General features: G+C 38.4%; 4 protein-coding genes across 5 annotated transcripts; 3 read left to right on the top strand and 1 right to left on the bottom strand.

Annotated features, from left to right (window-relative positions):
* Positions 1-1,625: 1,625 nt before the first annotated feature.
* LOC126799256 (growth-regulating factor 1-like) lies at positions 1,626-3,080 on the top strand. Of its 2 annotated transcripts, none has more exons than XM_050526431.1 (3): positions 1,626-1,827; positions 1,916-2,375; positions 2,489-3,080. In XM_050526431.1, the coding sequence occupies exons 1-3, from the start codon at positions 1,635-1,637 to the stop codon at positions 2,928-2,930; spliced, it is 1,095 nt and encodes a 364-aa protein (XP_050382388.1). In that variant the 5' UTR covers positions 1,626-1,634; the 3' UTR covers positions 2,931-3,080. The 2 variants fall into 2 exon arrangements, with proteins under 2 accessions (XP_050382388.1, XP_050382382.1); XM_050526425.1 differs by having other exon boundaries at positions 2,480-3,080.
* Positions 3,081-4,528: 1,448 nt separating this feature from the next.
* LOC126799129 (protein CTR9 homolog) lies at positions 4,529-11,865 on the bottom strand. Its single transcript, XM_050526255.1, has 24 exons — positions 11,540-11,865; positions 11,290-11,356; positions 10,972-11,166; positions 10,596-10,696; positions 10,086-10,139; positions 9,851-9,971; positions 9,711-9,770; positions 9,402-9,616; positions 8,893-8,977; positions 8,699-8,799; positions 8,526-8,618; positions 8,358-8,426; positions 8,166-8,258; positions 7,804-8,070; positions 7,603-7,683; positions 7,342-7,500; positions 7,031-7,126; positions 6,648-6,749; positions 6,442-6,549; positions 6,110-6,334; positions 5,706-5,972; positions 5,539-5,610; positions 4,972-5,286; positions 4,529-4,874 (listed from the first exon to the last, which is right to left on the bottom strand). Exons 1-24 carry the CDS (start codon positions 11,678-11,680, stop codon positions 4,710-4,712), a joined length of 3,252 nt encoding a protein of 1,083 aa, XP_050382212.1. The 5' UTR covers positions 11,681-11,865; the 3' UTR covers positions 4,529-4,709.
* A 1,095-nt stretch (positions 11,866-12,960) lies between these two features.
* On the top strand, positions 12,961-14,960 carry LOC126799392 (mediator of RNA polymerase II transcription subunit 20a-like). The gene is given in 7 exon segments (XM_050526594.1): positions 12,961-13,026; positions 13,159-13,245; positions 13,335-13,477; positions 13,602-13,780; positions 13,881-13,896; positions 13,899-13,969; positions 14,550-14,960. Coding segments are annotated over 4 exon segments (498 nt in total). The 5' UTR covers positions 12,961-13,026; positions 13,159-13,245; positions 13,335-13,477; positions 13,602-13,609; the 3' UTR covers positions 14,790-14,960.
* A 376-nt stretch (positions 14,961-15,336) lies between these two features.
* LOC126799330 (uncharacterized) lies at positions 15,337-17,849 on the top strand. Its single transcript, XM_050526516.1, has 11 exons — positions 15,337-15,549; positions 15,654-15,719; positions 15,817-15,863; positions 15,978-16,047; positions 16,149-16,188; positions 16,364-16,438; positions 16,526-16,578; positions 16,717-16,777; positions 17,015-17,106; positions 17,188-17,415; positions 17,628-17,849. Exons 2-11 carry the CDS (start codon positions 15,672-15,674, stop codon positions 17,775-17,777), a joined length of 864 nt encoding a protein of 287 aa, XP_050382473.1. The 5' UTR covers positions 15,337-15,549; positions 15,654-15,671; the 3' UTR covers positions 17,778-17,849.
* Positions 17,850-18,024: the final 175 nt, after the last annotated feature.

Here is an 18,024-nt window from a genome sequence, read left to right as displayed (position 1 = left end):
TTCAGTGGGTAGGGGTATTTGAAGGCATGCTTTGGCTCAGGTGGGTTCACTGGTACAAAAAGAAAAGGTGAGTTGCATCACTTGCATGTGTGCGTGCCAGACCTGCCAGATTAGATGTCACAGAGAGAGAGAGAGAGAGAGAGAGAGAGAGAGAGAGAGAGAGTACAAGAATAGTTTTCAGAGAGAGAGTAAATGCAACCAAACTGCAGGAACCCTCTTAAATACTTGTGCCTTCCTTTGTTTTACTTCAAAGCCCTACCTCATTTACTCCTAGTTATCTCATTTGTTTTACTTCACTGCAAAAACTGGGGGTGGGTTTTTTTACTCTCCTCATGGGGTCAAACATGTCGGGCTTATTATTAGTCAATTCAAAGATGGCGTTTTTCTGTTCCATAACCTTCACTGCTATATATCTTGGTCAATCTGTTATAGAGATTACAAGCTGCGATAATTCTATCATGTTCCGTAGCATTATATATTCCAAGTTCTCACGATAAATGTTTAACTTCGAATGAAACTCGATCTAATATGGACCTAAAGACATGAAATGTACCAGGGACATGTTTCAGGAACAGGTTGCAAGAAATGACTATATTGTTGAATTTGAAATGTTCCACCCAACTCCTAAGACATTAAACTCTGCAGATTTAGACTCTATCTGCATTCAATGACCTGCCATGCATGCACTTAGATCATGGGCCTGCCACAGATCATGGAAACGCATTTATAAGAGGTGAACAATTTCCTCACTTTCAAAAGGACAATGGTTATTTCCATGAAAAACTTACTGCTTTTACAGTTCACATGAACAAGAAGGGTCATAGTTGCTCTATGTCATGGTGTCTGAGAAAGAAGACAAAGCATTACCAACATTACTAATGTGAAGCTGAGCATTTCAAACAAAACAAAATTATAAAGTAAAAAAAAAAAAACAGAGAGGAGGGTGCAAAGTAATAAGTGGATTTCTGGTTCAAAGTCCTCCTGCTGCTCTGAATCAATGAATTTTCTAAATTTCAGAAGAAGGTGGGTCTGTGTTTCTCAGAGGTAAAGGAACAGAGGAAGGAAAAAGTAAGTTAGTAGTGTGACAGCAGTAGTTAAAACCGTACAAATCATCTGGGTTTCAGACACTCGGCTCTGCATAGTCCTCAGAAACCCCAAAAGAAATTTTTAATAGTAAAAACTGTGCTAAAGACTTCTCCTTTATTCATTTTTAACTCACTTTTTCCACTCTTTTCTTTAGTATATGGGTTTCCGTAGAGTGTCAGAGAGACAAGAGCTGCCAGCAGCTCAGAAGTAACAGAGGTGCATGCAGAGAAAGAAGAGAGAGAAAGAAACCAGAGAGAGAGAGAGAGGAGGAGAGGGAAGGTGGCAGAGCTGTTGAGCTAAGCACTGTAAATTCAGAACCATTAGTTTTATCCATATACAGAAGATTCTGAAGCTAAATTATCCCTGAAATAAATATACCTACTCTACTCTACTCTACTCTACCATCTATATTCTGGCTCTATTAAATCATGCACACCCTCCTCCTCTCTGGCTCCTCTGCTTCTCCATTTTCCTCTGAACCAAGTTCTGGGGTTTCCCTTGCATTTTCGTTTTGAGGAAGTTAGTTTTTCTCATTTTTTGGGGTTTTAATGATGAGTAGTAGCGGTGGGAGAGGCATGAGGTTTCCTTTTACTCCATCGCAATGGCAGGAGCTTGAGCACCAAGCCCTGATTTACAAGTACATGGTTTCTGGCATACCCATTCCTCCTGATCTCCTCTTCTCCATTAAAAGAAGCTGCCTGGACTCTCCTCCTCTCTCTTCCAAGCTCTTCTCTCCTCACAGTGAGTTATCTCTATTTCTCTGTTCTGTAAAGAATAAAGATTGAAGCTTTTTCAATGTTTTAAGAGGGTTTTTGGGGTTTTCTTGCAGTTGGGTGGAACTGTTTTCAGATGGGACTGGGGAGGAAGATAGACCCAGAACCAGGAAGGTGCAGAAGAACTGATGGGAAGAAATGGAGGTGCTCAAAAGAAGCATTTGTTGATTCCAAGTACTGTGAGAGGCACATGCATAGAGGCAAAAACCGTTCAAGAAAGCCTGTGGAAGTTTTCAAACCAACATCCGCAAGTTCAAACTTTAACTCTAACTCGACCACATCACCAATCACCAAGATTTTCAACCCATCTTCCAATTCACTAAGCTCACCCTTCCGTTCACTATCTTCACTCTCACCCAATGAGGGTAGCTACAACAGTAATAGTTCTAACCTTGATGATCATCCTTTCCTCTATTCAAGGCCAAACATTGGTTTGTCACAGCAAGAAAGAAGCACCTCCTTGTTTCTGGACTCTGCTTCTTACAACAATCCCCTGCATCCTAACTTAGAATACAGGTGATTAATCTGTCTGGAAAATGTGAAAGTTATGGTCTTTTTTTTTGTTTGGAACTTGAATTTACCAGATACATGTTGACGATTGTGATTCTGTTCTCTTGAAGATCAAACAGGTTTGGTTATGGGGTGAAAGAAGAGGTGGATGAACATGCATTCTTCTCAGAGCCTTCAGGGAGTGTTAGAGGCTTCTCTGGCTCTTCTTCATCGTTGGATCACCATCAAAATGAATCCAATTGGCAGCTCACAATGAGTTGTGCTAACTCCTCTGCAAAACAGAGGACCTGCTCTGCTTTACAAACAGAGCACTACCCTCATTTGCAGCTTCAGAACTGCAGTGACTCCAAAATAGAGAGAAGAGGAGAAGAAACCCAAAGAACCATTCATCGCTTCTTTGACGAAGGACCTCCCAAAGAAAGAGAATCCTCATGGCTTGATCTGGATGCTAATAATAAATCTTCAAACAGTGGATCAGTTTCCACCACCAGACTCTCAATCTCTATTCCAAACTCTGCTCATGACTTCCCACTCTTTAGTTCCAGAAAATCATCATGGTAATTATTTTTAACCTTTGTGGGTTAAACTGCTCTGTATTGGTTTTGGAGACCAAGATGTGATTGTTGTGTAATAATGAGTTCATTTTGTTTTGTTTTGCAGAAGACTGAGCAGTTTCCTGTACTGGGTTTCTGAATCAAAGGGCCAAAACCTGTACTTGGTGTCAACTCTTTTTTGTGTAATGTCTAATTATTGGAGTAGGGAGGAGTTCTATTTTTTTTCCTTTTTCATTTAATAATTAGTCTGAATTGGGTTATCATTATTATCATAATTATGTGTTTTGAGATGAAGGATCCTTTGTATGTCACTGGCCATCTTAGTTTAAATATCCAACCCTCTCTTTGCCAATTCATATGGTGGTTCCAAATGAGTCAGGCAAACTCTGTGTTATATATTAGAATACCATATTGATGTTTTGTTTGCTTGAAGTCATAATTGAAGTGGTTGGACCCAAATGGACCCCAACATTGGCTAATATGTCAGTACTGAATCTGCAATCACCCAGGTTCTGTTGGCAAATAGCATACCAATGTGCTTGCAAATCTACAAAACAAAGGCAAGCATTGATAACCTTTTAAATATATCCACCACCTACTATACTGAGAAAAGGACACCTCACAAATCTCATATGACTGATATGAGTGATATGACTCTTCCTTTTCTCCTTTCTCACCTCCCTTGAGTCCTCTGATTTCAAATTTGTATTCTGAAATGTAACAGCAAAATGCATGTGACTGTTTAATAGAAGTGTCTTTGCTCATTTCAGATATCAGAACCCTGATGTTCTGCTATCCTACTGCTTCAAACTTGCTTAAACAACATATTGTACTTGCCAAATATCTTGAATAGATTTATGTTGGATCCAAAGCTTTGCATATAATTCATGTTGTATTAAAAGTTTAAAACAATTGAATTTCGCAGCTCCAACGATCATATTGTGGTCCTTTGTAATGGTGCCACCCTTTCTCTCCCTGACTTCCTCTGCTTCTACTCAAATGATGAGATTGTATAAGCCACAAAAAGTATCACTTCTCTAAGGAATTTTGGTAAAACAGTAATGATCACTCCCCACGAAAAATACTGTATGTGTGTGAAAGCTGTATAATCGTGCAGATTTGGTAGCCAAGCTAAGCATAAGCAGTGAAGCTTTTGCAGAAACATCACAGTTAGAATGAAATGGTTCTCGAGCTTCTGTGGGGTGGTAACTAGTGAGTGCGTCTGTGGTTGAGTTGGCCCAAAAAGATGATGGTACGAGAGCAACTTTTGCAGATTTTGTTGCACGAGTCAAGTATCTATCTTCAGCACCCTTCCCATGAGATTGTTGGCAAAGGTAGCTTCTCATCTTACTTTTGCAAGACTAGTGGAAGATGGTTCACCTAGCATTGTTCGAAGTAGGTGTCTCCTAGAAGAGATTAGTAACAAATTCGTCAGTAAAGTAGACCAATGTCTAGGCTTCTGTATCAACAACAGGTAATCACGCCCTTGCGCTCATTAGCAATCGAAACAAATCACATCGGACTGGCAAAATATGTACATAGTGCAGCTTTTCCAGTTCAGGATGAACTCGAATCCAAAGACGCATAGAAGAGAGCCATGCAAAATTAATAAGGAATTAAGTTTCTATTATTGAGTTTTACTAGTACGAAAACATGGGCCACAAACAACTAAAAATAATGTAGTTATATCCTCGGCTACTGCCCCAGGCCCTCTGCTTTTAAAGAAAAAATTGTTAAAAATTGCACATATTTACTCCTTTATCTAGCATACTCAAGATGGTAGAGATTATTCCTCATCATCAAGATCCCCATTTGGCTTATCACGTTCTCCATCACTCTGAGCATCTGCAGAATTTTCTCTTCTAGGACTGGACTCCGGCTGCCTCTCTTGTTGCTCCTCATCATCATCGGATTCTGACCATGCCCGCCTCCGTCGACCTGCAGGCGCAGCCTAGAACATAAAAGATGAAATGAGTTAGTGCCAGCAGGAAGTGACATAAAATGACATTAGTTCCTTGGATTGCTACCCAAGATATCAGTGCTTTTACCTCGTCCTCAACATCAGAATCTTCAATGCCAAAAGCTGCTTCAAGAGGATTCTGAGCATTCTCTTCATCATCCTGCTCATTCATATGACCTGCAGACTCCCTGTAGTGTGTGTTACCATCTTCATCCTCCGGTGCTTCCTGATAGTCCAACTGCTCAGCTTCTGCTTCCTCCGTTTCATAACGCGTCCTTGAGTACTTGTCCTTCTTTCTCTTCTTTCCACCTTTTCTCCTTCTCTTTTCACTATGGCCACCCTCCTCATCATCCATATCTGAAGGCCTTCGCTTAGAACCAGATGTACCACTCTTCCATTGCTCCTGAAGATGCCAAAATATTGAAAAACCTTAGAAACTTGATATATTTCATGAATAAATAAAAGCTATCAATGTCCTGTATCCACCTGGATCCATCTTCTTATACATAGTTAAAGGGATATTAAATATACAAGCCAAGCCATAACTCAGTGGCCTGAGTCGAGCATGTCTCACATGGAGTGAAGGGACTATCACACTCTAATTATAGGGGGTAGCAATAAAAATGTACAAAACAACTCAGACATCAATCTTTACCTTTACGCGCTCAAAATGCTCGTCCTGTTGTCTAACTCGCTTTAGTTCGTCCTCTTGCAGTCTCCTCTCTAACTGTTGCACATAAGTAACAACTAAGGGGAAAAGCTAATGATATGTAGCCATTACCATAATTGTACACAGGATGAGGCAACTTCTGAATATCAAACCTGGAACTTCCTCTGTTCATCAGCCTTACGACGGGCTTCTTCAGCAATTTGTAACTGACGAGCAACTTCCAGTTTCTGCCGGATTTTACGCTCTTCATCCTCAGCTGCTGTTAAATGAACTCTTGCAGCGTCAAGCACTTGGCTGCAGTACTGAACATGAGTGTCAATCTTTTTCTCATCAAAACCATGAAAATGAAGGCTGGAACCAGCAGACAGTTGCTTAAATAAGCGAACAGCATTTTCAAGCTCTGCAACTGTTGAGCGGACCTAAACATGGACATATATATAATGTTATGCATGAGAAGTAATAAAAACCCAAATAAATGGAAACAATGATGTAGATGAGAAGTAATAAAAACCCAAATAAATGGAAACAATGATGTAGATGAGAAGTTCTTGTCGACCTCATCCACAGATTTCTTTGTCTTTTGTAAGGTTGAAGCTGAGAACTTCTGCATCACAACCCCTGCATCAAATCTCAATGTGTAGTTTGAAGGTGCCAAATGAATGGCTCTCATTAAAGTTCTCTTGCAGTCTTGCCACTGTTCCGCTTCATATTGTGTACGAGCGATATACAGTAGGATCTGAGAGTCTGTGTTGTTAAAGAACTTCCTCAAACAGTTTTGATACTGCAAAGTTACTAGTCATCAGCAAATGCATACATTTCCAAGATAACTTTAATAATTTTGAAGCCAGTTAATAGAATAGACAGAGAAATGAGATGAGATGAATTTACCATTTTCACAGCCAACGGAAAATTGCCTTGAGCGAAATAAACATGTGCCAAATTTATCCATACATCAGGCATCTGAACAAAAATGTTCCCACTGGCAGCTTCTTGAACCTACAATCACAGGCAAACAGCAGCAAATCTTAAATTTTAAAATTTGCATCTACCAGTGATGGAGTAGCACATTTCTGATTGCTTCCTATATAACATACCTGAGTAAAAATGTCTTTTGAAACATCAAAGTGACCCTTCTCTGCAAATACCACTCCAGCACCATTGGCAGCATATAAATTGGCAGAATGTTGGGCCAGGACCTATAAGAACATAAAAAGTATCATAAAAACACTAAACAATTTGTGTTGCATGTTACCCAATTGATGAAAGAAACAGTAGAAGTACATGACTGATACAAGTGTATCGAATTGTGGAAATATAGACGTTATATTGATCACAACTATCTTGACAAACAAAATAAAATGAAGAAATTATCTTGTATGTACATGTGCATTCCGTCTTGAAGCCCATAGGCATTAGACACCAAGTTAATGGCTCTAAAACCCCAGTAAAAGAAGAAAAAGGTAATGAACCAACGTACTTTAGTGTAGAGTTCTTTCGATTTTTCCAGATGCGTAGCTTCCAACTTGGGATTTCTTTTCTCATTGCGAATTGCTGCAAAATAGTTCCAGTTTCCCTATACAGGAACAAGCAAGCATATAAGACAGAAATTACAAGTAACATCAGGGAAAACACAGTAACAGAATAAGAAAGTTTCTGGAGATATATATATATATATAATTATATATATATAACTTTTTTTTCTTTTCAAAATACTCAAGCAATCACTTAAGTATTATTTCAACTACAGAAAAGTAGTGGGAGAACCATGCCCAATATAGTGGTACACACCAGAGAAAGAGTGGCAAAGGAATCCTTTCCCTCAGTTGCTTCACTAGCTGCCCGAAAGGTCTCTTTTGCCTTAACCCAGTCATCATTTTTTAATTCCAAGTCACCAAGCATTAACAACGCATTTGGGGACTTGTTATTCACCTTCAGTGCATCATTAACCTATAGAAAGGAGTAGGTCAGTATATTATATATATATATATATATATATATATATATATATATAGAGAGAGAGAGAGAGAGAGAGAGTAGTTATGGGCATACCAGTTCAATGCTAACTTGAAAACTATTTCGAGCCTTTGCAAGGGCAGCAAGCCTCAGATAAGCATCCACATAGTCTGGGTACTGCAGAAAAGAACATACGTTAGACCAAAAAAAAAAAAGATACAAACATTGGACTCAGAAGACTTAAATAAGAGGCAATAGGACAATACAATTCATGTACTTTCACATATACAAACATACCTTGAACAAAATCAAACGGTAAAATATGACTGCCGTTTCAGTGTTATGTAATTGTTCTAGTAGTCTGGCAAGGTTAAACAGTGCTGTGACTTTATTCCAAGGTAATTCGACTAAGTGACCTTCCTTCTCAAGTTGATGGAATATGTGCATGTCCTTGTATTGAAATATAGATGCATCAGCATCAATTGATGGAGCTTTTTCTTTACCATCGATGAAGGCCACCCATATTCCATCACCTAGTGCCTCCCTGAAAGTTTGTTGAGCAAGCTGACAATAGAAAAACATACAGACTAGTCAATCTATGTTTGCTTCAGATGGAAATTGCAGTAAGATTCCAGGAATGACACAATAAATCCACAAACCTCAAAGTCTCCCTTTTCAAAATGAAGAACTCCAAGATTATTAAGAACATCGATTGGTACCTCCTGACCTTCCTTCTTCAAAAGATTACGTGCCTATAGAATACAACAATGAGAGAGAGAGAGAGAGAGAGAGAGAGAGAGAGAGATTCTTCAATATAAGGAAGACAACTTTCGCAAAGAAGAAATTCTTACAGTTTTTAGGCAGTCCTGAGCTGCTCCAGCATCGGATGAAATCAATAATTCTCCCAGATCAAGAAATGCCTGCATTATGGTCAGATACAAGGTAGAAAATAAGAACACGAGGATTCAATGGAGCACTCTACTGGACAACTCCAATATAAACGTTATAAATGGCATTACCTGGGCATCATTTGGGTCAATTTTTGTAGCCTTCCTCATAAATTCCAACGCCTTCCCTGTCTGCCCAAGCTGGATATAGATGTGACCAAGAACCTATAGGAAAGAAACTATTAGCTGTGAACCATAAACCAAAAGAAGATCATATAGACCAGCATACTTTGACTCCAACTCACTTTCAGAGTCTCGCAATTATCTGGATAAATCTCCAAAACCTTTTCAAAGTTAGATAGTGAGCTTTTAAGATCTCCCATCTTCAGTTGTACTTGTCCTAAACCTGACACCGAGAGCCCACCGTTATTCACAAACGTAAATGTAAACCATGTTATATGACTGGTACGACATTCAATAAAGATTGTTTATGACTGACCATAATAAGGAAATATGAATTCTTGGGGTTTGCTGATTTCCTTGACAGATGCCATGTAGTACACTCCTGCTTTGTCATAGTCCCCCTGTAGCACAGTGCAATCAAACGTTGTTACCATTAGTAATCCAAAAGAGTCATAGGTCATAGGTCATAGGTGAAACATGAAGGACTGAAAGTGCTGCTTAGAGGTGACTAGAACGTTTTAATCAAGTCAAAATGAGGCTAGGAAACTTGCTAACGATCATCTACACGAGTTTGAAAGTGTTACACTGCCAGCTGTGCTAAGTTCATGACAAGGCCAACCTATCTATTTAACCACCAGAATAAAACTAAGTAACATGTAGTGCTATGCATAAGATGTAAATCGCATTTTCCACCTACACTGGAGCCCCTCTTGATCTAAAGAAATTAAGTTTCCTCTGCTCTAAATATTATTACCAACACAAGAGACATTGTGAGGAACCCTACGTTAGCATGACCTTGTGATCCAAAAAGAAGCATCTTTTTACCTTGCTGTGGTAAGATCGTGCTAAATTGTAGTAGGAATGCGACTTTGTTGGTCCATGGTTGGTGACAGCAAGTGCAGTCTCAGTTAATTGCTCAACCAAAAAGTGCTGACCAGTGTAGAAAAAATGGTTTGCCAAATAGTTTAAGGCCATTGCACAATAAGGATATAGCTCAAAAGCTCTCTGCATTTTTTCCATTCCTTTCCTTATTCCAGCAGCTATCAAATAATACAGCCCAGATATTAGACTTCCCGAGGGACAGAAGTATGGACATACAATAAAAATAATCAAACCAAATAACATAGTTGGTACCTGCATTGGTATGCAAATCCAAAATTGCAAGAGCAACAAGAGCCTCAACGTTTTCTGGATCTAACTGCAAGTATAATAAGTTCATGAAGTTAAAAGAACCATGGCAGGAGAAATTGCAGATTAATAAATTGAGCTATCACTTGCCTCTAAAACCCGATGAAATGCCTGCCAAGCTTTTTCGAATTGACCCATTTTGTAACGACAGAGACCGATGCCAATTCTCACAGCCGCAGGACAATTGGGATTCACTTGCAGGGCTCTCTGTATGGAACTTAATCAGTTAAACACAAACTATCTAACTAAAGAAAATTTTCTATGCAAGAGAACAAATCTTAAGGTTAAGGACATAATTTTGTCAGTAGGATGCATACAAACCTTGTACAGCTCCAATGAATCAGAATATTGCCCGCGATTAAACTCAACGCATGCCTGCAAATACCAACGCAACTGGTTTAAAGCAAATGCAGCATAACTGATATATAGACAACCCCAATATGGTCTCTCACCCTCACTCTCTGTTGGTTAATCAGATCTTGTTAGTTCCCCCTACTACTAAATTTCTGCTCTCCTCTACTCCTTCAAATATTCCATTTGAAAGACTTTAAGAGAGCCAATTGCCACACTGATAGATCATATAAAGGCCGGACATCACAACACAGGACACCCATTGGAAATCAGTCAAATCACATTGTTAAAAGAATTCCAAACATTTTATAAGTAACAGATAAAATTGGCCAGAAGAATGGATATTGATTACTGTAGACAGAGAAGAGCAATAGATGAAAAAAAAAATTCTTTCTTTTCTTTTCCATTTGTTAAAAAACTGAGATCCTTGGAAAATGGCAAGAATTATACTACTTCTAAGTAGAGAGATCAAGTAAACACCTGGCCCAAAAGGGAAGGGACATTATCATGGTCTCCATCTAATACAATCTTGAACGCATTAAATGCTTGATCTACTTCACCCTTCGCCAGTAAAAGCTGACCTGTGAGCAGAAGACAGTGATAAAGTGCAGAGAACCTTAACCAGCATAGTTCGAAAGCCAAAATGACACAATTTCTTTTGGATTCCATAATTCACAACAGCAACGAAACAAGAACATGAGCGCAGTCCCTAAAAACTCTTATTTGCCACACTAAGCCTCTATAGATCAACTACTCTAGTCTCGTGATACCTGATGACACGATATGCAAATCACAGTCCAAGCCGAACTACAGTAGTTGCCAACAAAGGCCATAACAATTACTCATCTTTACCTACCTTTCCCAACCCATGTAGACGGCTCGTGAATATCAATTCTCGACGCTTTATTATAAAACTGAGTCGCCAATATAAAATGCTCCTCCTTTTCTCTCTGCTTCGTCTCAATCTTCCCAAGGTAGCTGTAATAAGCCCCTAGCGCATTCAATATCGCAATCCTCTCATATCGAACATCCGCATAATACTCATCAATCTCTGCACCAAACCAGACACACCACCAACATTACTCCACAGCACAAATATCAAGCACCAAAAGCAAGTAATAAACAAAAACAAAACAAAAACAAAACTGCTAGAGTGTCGAAAAAGCAAGGCCACCTGGACTTGATCCTTCCTCCAATATCTGCCTAAACTGTTCAAGCTTCCCTTGCTTGAAGTACTCTCTCTACAGCATCACAGTTCAAAATTCAATAGCAAATTCATCGTTTTCTGAATTGGACGGAAAATCGATACGAAACGAAACAATTTTTCACAGCCCAAACAAGTCTGAATTGAATCAAAGCTTCAAGCTTTTCTTATATATCATAATGAGAGGGCATTAAGATTTATCAAAAAAAAAAAAACGAACCGCGATAATGAGCCAGAGATCGAGAGGGGCTTGCTCGGCCTTGAGAATATCGAGGATATCGGAAGCGTCTCTAGGAAGCTGATCGAGAGCAACCCTAACTTCCTCCTCGGAATTCTGCACCGGAATATAAACCGACGCCATTGATTTTGTCTATCCAAATCTGCGGAAGCACGGAGCTTGTTCAGAAACGAAACCCTAGCGCCGTCGTGAGGGAGAAGCCGCCGGGATTGAAATCGGAAGAAGAATGTGTTGGTGTGATACTGTGATTTGTGTGAGAGACGTAGAGGCTCTCAGAGACCCTGCATTGCTCCGTTTAAAGTTTCTTCCTTTTAAGCTCCCTTTTCTTTTAGGTGAAATAATCTCAATTTTTTTATTGCTAGAAAAAGAGAAATATTATTCAATTTCGAGTTTATCTGTTATATTATCTCTTTGCTTAAAAGCGCGAGAATTTAAATAGTCTTGATAATCGTATTTGGTGATCTCAAACTCTCGATCGTTGTTCTGATATAATCGTAATTCATTAAGGAATTGAAATAAGAGAATTAAAAAAATATATAAGAAATTAAAACATGAATCTAAAGGAGATTGAAAGAAGATAAATTAGACAAGTTTGATATTTATTTAATAGCTTTCTTCTTATAATAGAAATTGGTTATATATAGTTCAGGCTCAGAACATACTAGAGACCCGTCACTAAGAGAATCCGACTCGGGTCTAGCTACCACATAAATGTAAGGCCCAAAATAAATAACATTAGTAATTACTACTAAAATGTCCTAACATGTTTGCTACTTTGTGCCGAAACATCTAGCCGGTTTTTATAAAATTTATTATTAGTTAATGTTGTCTTTTGTTGATATAATATTTACTCGTTGCTAGATATTCATAGCATGACTAAGCTGACCGTACATAACATAAGCTTAATTTCTTAAGTACTGTACATGACTAACTGCCTGAGCCATCTAAATAAATTTGAAATAGTATATGGCTCTATACTAAAATGGATTGTTGGGTGTTTTAGAGATCAAACTTGTAAGTATAATATCATTTAGGTTTAATACCTAGCTAACGGGTGACGGTTGCTTCCGACTTTAGTAAGTCAGTTTCGTATTGAATGCAGTTGGAATTTCAGTTCAAAGGCAGCTCCCGGAATTTAGATGTACGGTTCATTTATCTCAGTAGTCTAATCATTTATCAAAAAAAAAAAAAACCAATTTCAACGCAGATAAAAGGGAAGTTACTATTACCGTTTTACTTTTACAGTCTCGCCTCTTGTGTATAGAGAAAGAGCTATTTGGGGCGAAGCTCTCTATCAGCTGGTGAGTTCTCTTCCTCTCCAGGTATCTCTCTCCTTCCATCCTCTGATTTCTCTCATACTTTCGCTTCAAGTTCGAATCTTTACTCAATTTTAGGGCTCAGCTCTAGCTCAGCAATTTATTCTCCATCGAAATTTCACATAACACACAGCTTGAATCAAAGTTAAAACTGTATGTATATGATGCCGATAATTCTTAAAGACTCTAAATTTGATATTTTGTTCCAATAAATTTCCAGCTCATATGTTCACTTTTAGCTGCAATTACATCACAAACTTGTTGATTGTTGATTGAATGTACTAGATCTGTAATACTCTTTATCAATGAATGACAGAGAATCTGAACCCTAAAGCCAGGAGATTTGAGACCCGAGACGATGCCGCTGAAATAGTAAAGAACAAAGCTTGAAAACACCCTAATGCAACATCCCAAGTGTTTTTCCATTTCTTTTTAACATTTGATGTTTATGGTCCAATTAGGGTTCTGCATTGGCAGCCCAATGCAGGGACTTCGGTGAACAGTCAAATCATCAATGAAGTGACGCAGGTCGTCGAGAGCATCAATGGGATTAAGGAAGGCCGGTGGAAAGCCACCATCACATTCTACAAACCCTTGCTTCGAGGTAGGTTTGAATTTTTTCGTTTGATTTGTATATCCAGTTTTGTTATATGGTTATTGGTACTTCGTAAAGGATTGATTTTGATACGATCGTATGTGTTTTGTTTAAATGTGTATGTATGTTCCAGAGCAGGCTATGGTAGGGGAATACCCGCGTGATTTCTTAGGGATTGCACTGCCGGAGCAGCCAAATAAGTACTACCTTATAATCCGACCGCTTCGCATTGTTCTTGAGGCTGATTCTACGATTACTATGATTATGGAGAAATTGCAGTCTTACAAACAGAGGGTCTCACTTAATTTTGAGGTTATTTCCTTTTTTTCAAATTCAGTTTTACTGTAATCAAAATTTTGATATTTGATCAGAGAAAATTGTTTATATGACTTTGTGGTAAAATTGTATATAGGGATTTCAGTATCGACTTTGGGTTTCTCAGTGAGAGTGGGAAAAGTTCTTCCTAATCACACTGATAATTTGAGAGGAATAGTTATGGAGGTAATGTACATTTACAAACTTCATTTTTTTCAGTTGAGTGTTTGTTCATGTGTTCAAGAATCTCTTGTTGTTTTGTTAATCTTTTTTCTTATTACAAATGATAAAAATAATAGCTAAAAGCTGAGCTATATCATTGTACAATGAACCTATTTGGAAGTATTCACTAGATTGTTTGTCTAGCGACAATACATGATTAAATTTGTGTGTGGGGCCTGGGTACACAGATTTAGTTTGCACCAGAGATTGATATACATTCTGATGGACTTCTCTTCCAATTCTAGCTAACATATGAAAGTTGGTCTCTTTTTGATTGTATTAGGCATGGACCTTGGAGAATAACAACTAGATGTCTGGATCTATACCTCAATCTCTCTATTAACGATCTTTCCTTGCAGAATGCCAACTGGCTTGCATATCTAGCAACATTAGATATGAAGAATTTTCCACTCTTTAAATATATAGCCTTCTTTTTTCCGCCTTGCTGTTTTTTTCCGTTAGTTGTTCATGGCACTGGAGATATTCATGTGTTGTCGTTTTGCTATACTAATAGTTGTTAATTGAAGTTACTTTGGTTATACAGGTGGAGTACCTGCCCATTTCTTCAATGGAAAAGGCAAGGCAAATTATGGAAGATTTTGTGACTATATGGGATCAGGCTGTGTCAAAAAGAGCAATACCAGGCCACTTTGTGCATATGGAGCCAAACTTTGGTGAGTTTGGCCTTGGAGATCAGTATACTTCACAACACACTGCCGTCCAGTATGCCGCTGTTATGGCTCAACTAATTGCGTCCGTGCAACCGGTGCAAGGTAGAAATTAGGAACAAGATCTTGTATGTCACTCGCACAACTGGTTTGACGTGTGAATGTTTTCAATCCCAGTTTGGAGAGATATGAATATCCAAGTTAAGGTTTGGTTTTCCATAAAGTACGCGGTAGTTTGAAACAGAAAATGTAGACTTCTTAGAATGTAAAGAGATGCTTGGCTTTTTTCACGCGGTAGTTTACTCTCTGTTATATCCAACTGTTCAGTAGAAACCAGTGAAAAAAGCCAAGCATTTCTTTACATTCGGAATGCCAGTGTTTTGATTTCACATCCCATAAGAACTTCAAAAAGGAGTTGATTTCATCTGAAAAACAAACAAAATAAATCCCTCAAGTACTTCGAGATATCTGTAGCAAGTATGAGAAATGTAACAAGGTAATCTCTGGTTACAACGTCTGTAGGTAGAATACTATCTGTTACAACGTCTCTGGTTACAAAATAAATCCCTCACAGATACGTAATATTCGAAGACAAAATAAGAGTACCTGCAATTCTGCGAACCAATGTGAGACACTAAAAATACCAAAAAGGGAAAGAAAGCAAAGCAGAGGGTTTACAACTAGCGTTTCACTGTATTAGAGCGTAGCCGCGCAGTGGAAATAGCGTCCCCTGCACAATCAATAACTAAAGTTATATACATAGGGCAGCATTAGATATTTGATTCTGGTATAAAATCTTTGCTTCTTGAAAGCTACAAGGGTTTTGGCTTCACTAGTCTCCAACTCCCTCCCTGGTTCCTCTCCACCGCCTCACAGGTTGCCCTCTAACCATCTTCATCATCATGGCTTCACATTCTTAACTAGTTTTGCAATCATGGGTTAACAATCTCTTCTTTCTTTGTTGTTTATGTTCACTGAAGATTGCTCCTTAAACTCTAATGAGCCAACCGCCACAATCTGGTGCTCTTGCAGCCAATAAGCCAAAGGTTTTCTTTCTGTTTCTGTTCTTTTTGATGTACTACGTTTGTTGAATGTGAACCTGTAATTTATACAGTTTTTCTGATTTGCTTTGTTTTGATGCAGAGGAGGTTCAAACCAAAAAGAGCTCCCCCAAAGAAGGATGTTAAAACGTATGAGCTCCTCACTTTTGATTCAAACCAATGTGATTTTGTTATTGGTTACCTTTTCCTGTTGTGGTTTATTTGATACATGACTGACTGGTGTTGTTTTTTATCTCTGTATAGTGATCCGGAGGAGGAGGAAGAGCAAGCTAGTAATGATGAAAAGGAGAGGGAGTTGCTCAAACGTTTTCATGTATGTATTATGACACTGATTGATTTACATATATACGATCTCACGTTTTGATCTCGGTATCTGATCTTTTGTGTATTTCTGTCTTGTTTTGTGTCTTAAAGGAACAATCTTTAAGGGTAAGGCCGAAAAACGAAAAGAAGGGTAAGAGGCTTTTATCAATTTCCTTTGAGACTCTTGGATTTTGATTTGGGATTTAAGTTTGGATGACTAATTGCAATCTGATCCAATCAAAATCAGAGGATGGAATTTATTAACACAAGTTGGATAGTATGGAAATCGTGATTCAATCAATAACAAAAGTGATGTTAATTTGCAGAGCAGCCAGTGCAAGTTGCATTTGGTCGTGAGGGTCAATCATCAACCACATATTGGGCTCCCAGGGGTCCTAATGGTATGGTCTTCTTCAGTGTAGTTGTTTAGTTTATCGCTGCTAATGAGGATGCTTCTAATAATATCACTCTTGATGATGTTTCCGTAGGTAGTGGCTTCAACCCGGTCATTCAGGTGGAGAAAGAATACAAGTCACCATTTGTAAGTTACATTGCAACCCAATAGATGCAAGCCAGAATGACTATGAGTGGTTGCTGGATTTTATGTTTTCTTTGTAGGTCTGTGTGTTTGTGTATGACTTTGTTTTTTTTTTTTAAATTCGGGATGTTGTTCTTCCAGGATATCTACGGTCATTACCCAATATCTCTTCCTCTGAGGCAGCCAACTTCTGAAGATCCTGGTATGTTCACTACGAATTTCGAGGATTAGCTTGAATGGATTTTCCAGTGGGATTATGATAGGAATTTTAGATAGTGTTACTCGTCTCTATATTATAGTAAACGTGACTCGACTAATTTCTTCACATCAAACTTTGTATCCGTTTGTTTTCAAAAATCCAAGTCTTGTGTCATCTACTACCGTGGTGAAACTTGACTCGTGTTACTAATAAAAGCACCGAATGCTCTACATTCTGCAGCAATCCTTAACCAACAAGAATTTGGGGATGGTTTAGAGGAATCAACTTATGATGAAAATGCAACACCAGCGGCAGATGAACTAGATCTAAAGGTTGGTAGATCGGAAGATAAAATGCTAATAGTATATTTGCATGCATAAATCATTTGATTAACTTTGAGGGTTTGTTGGCAGGAGGAAAATAGAGCAACAAGTATGTTCTTTCTTCATTTACCTCCAACCTTGCCTATTTCAAAGCAACCAGCAGGCCAACAGGTAAACAATAACTCAGGGGCACCAGGAGGTGCACGTAATACAGAGAAACCTTGTTCCTTGAGTGAGTTACCAGCTGGCTTCATGGGTAAGATGCTGGTGTACAGAAGTGGTGCTATCAAGCTGAAGCTAGGAGACACCCTCTATGATGTGAGTACATTCCACTATAATGATGCAAAATGGCATGTCTTGTATTTTTTTTTTCCTTTTACCCCTTATTGGCCCATGCCATGTGTTTGAATCACTTGGGAATTGGGGCTCATTAACTACTGCTCTTTAGTATTAAGTTTTTGTCCGTCACCCGAAAATGGAAGATATCAGATTCCTAATTAGTATACCTCTTATCTTTCGGATGGATTTAGGTCTCTACAGGTATGAACTGTGATTTTGCCCAGGATGTTGTGGCTATCAATACCACAGAGAAGACGTGTTGCACAATTGGAGAGCTCAACAAGCGAGCTGTTGTGACCCCAGATATTGACTCAGTTTTGAACAGTTTAGAGGATTTATAATAGTACTGCTCATTTGCATTACAGTTTTGGTCTCCGGTAATGCAATATTCTTTTGAGGAAATTTCGCATTGAGTCTTTGTTGCTACTATTAGAGGAAATAGAACACAGATTTCAGTGGCGAGCTTAGGAATATTTGCTGATATATACCAGACAATAAATTGCATAAGAGTTTATATTGCTACTTTAGGTGGATACTATTGCAATTCATGATTTAATACAAATGTCACTTTTGGCTTAAACATGATAT

This window comes from Argentina anserina, chromosome 1, assembly GCF_933775445.1.
Source record: "Argentina anserina chromosome 1, drPotAnse1.1, whole genome shotgun sequence".
In the NCBI taxonomy this organism is placed as follows: Eukaryota; Viridiplantae; Streptophyta; class Magnoliopsida; order Rosales; family Rosaceae; genus Argentina; species Argentina anserina.
This window is presented reverse-complemented; position numbering and strand designations above follow the sequence as displayed.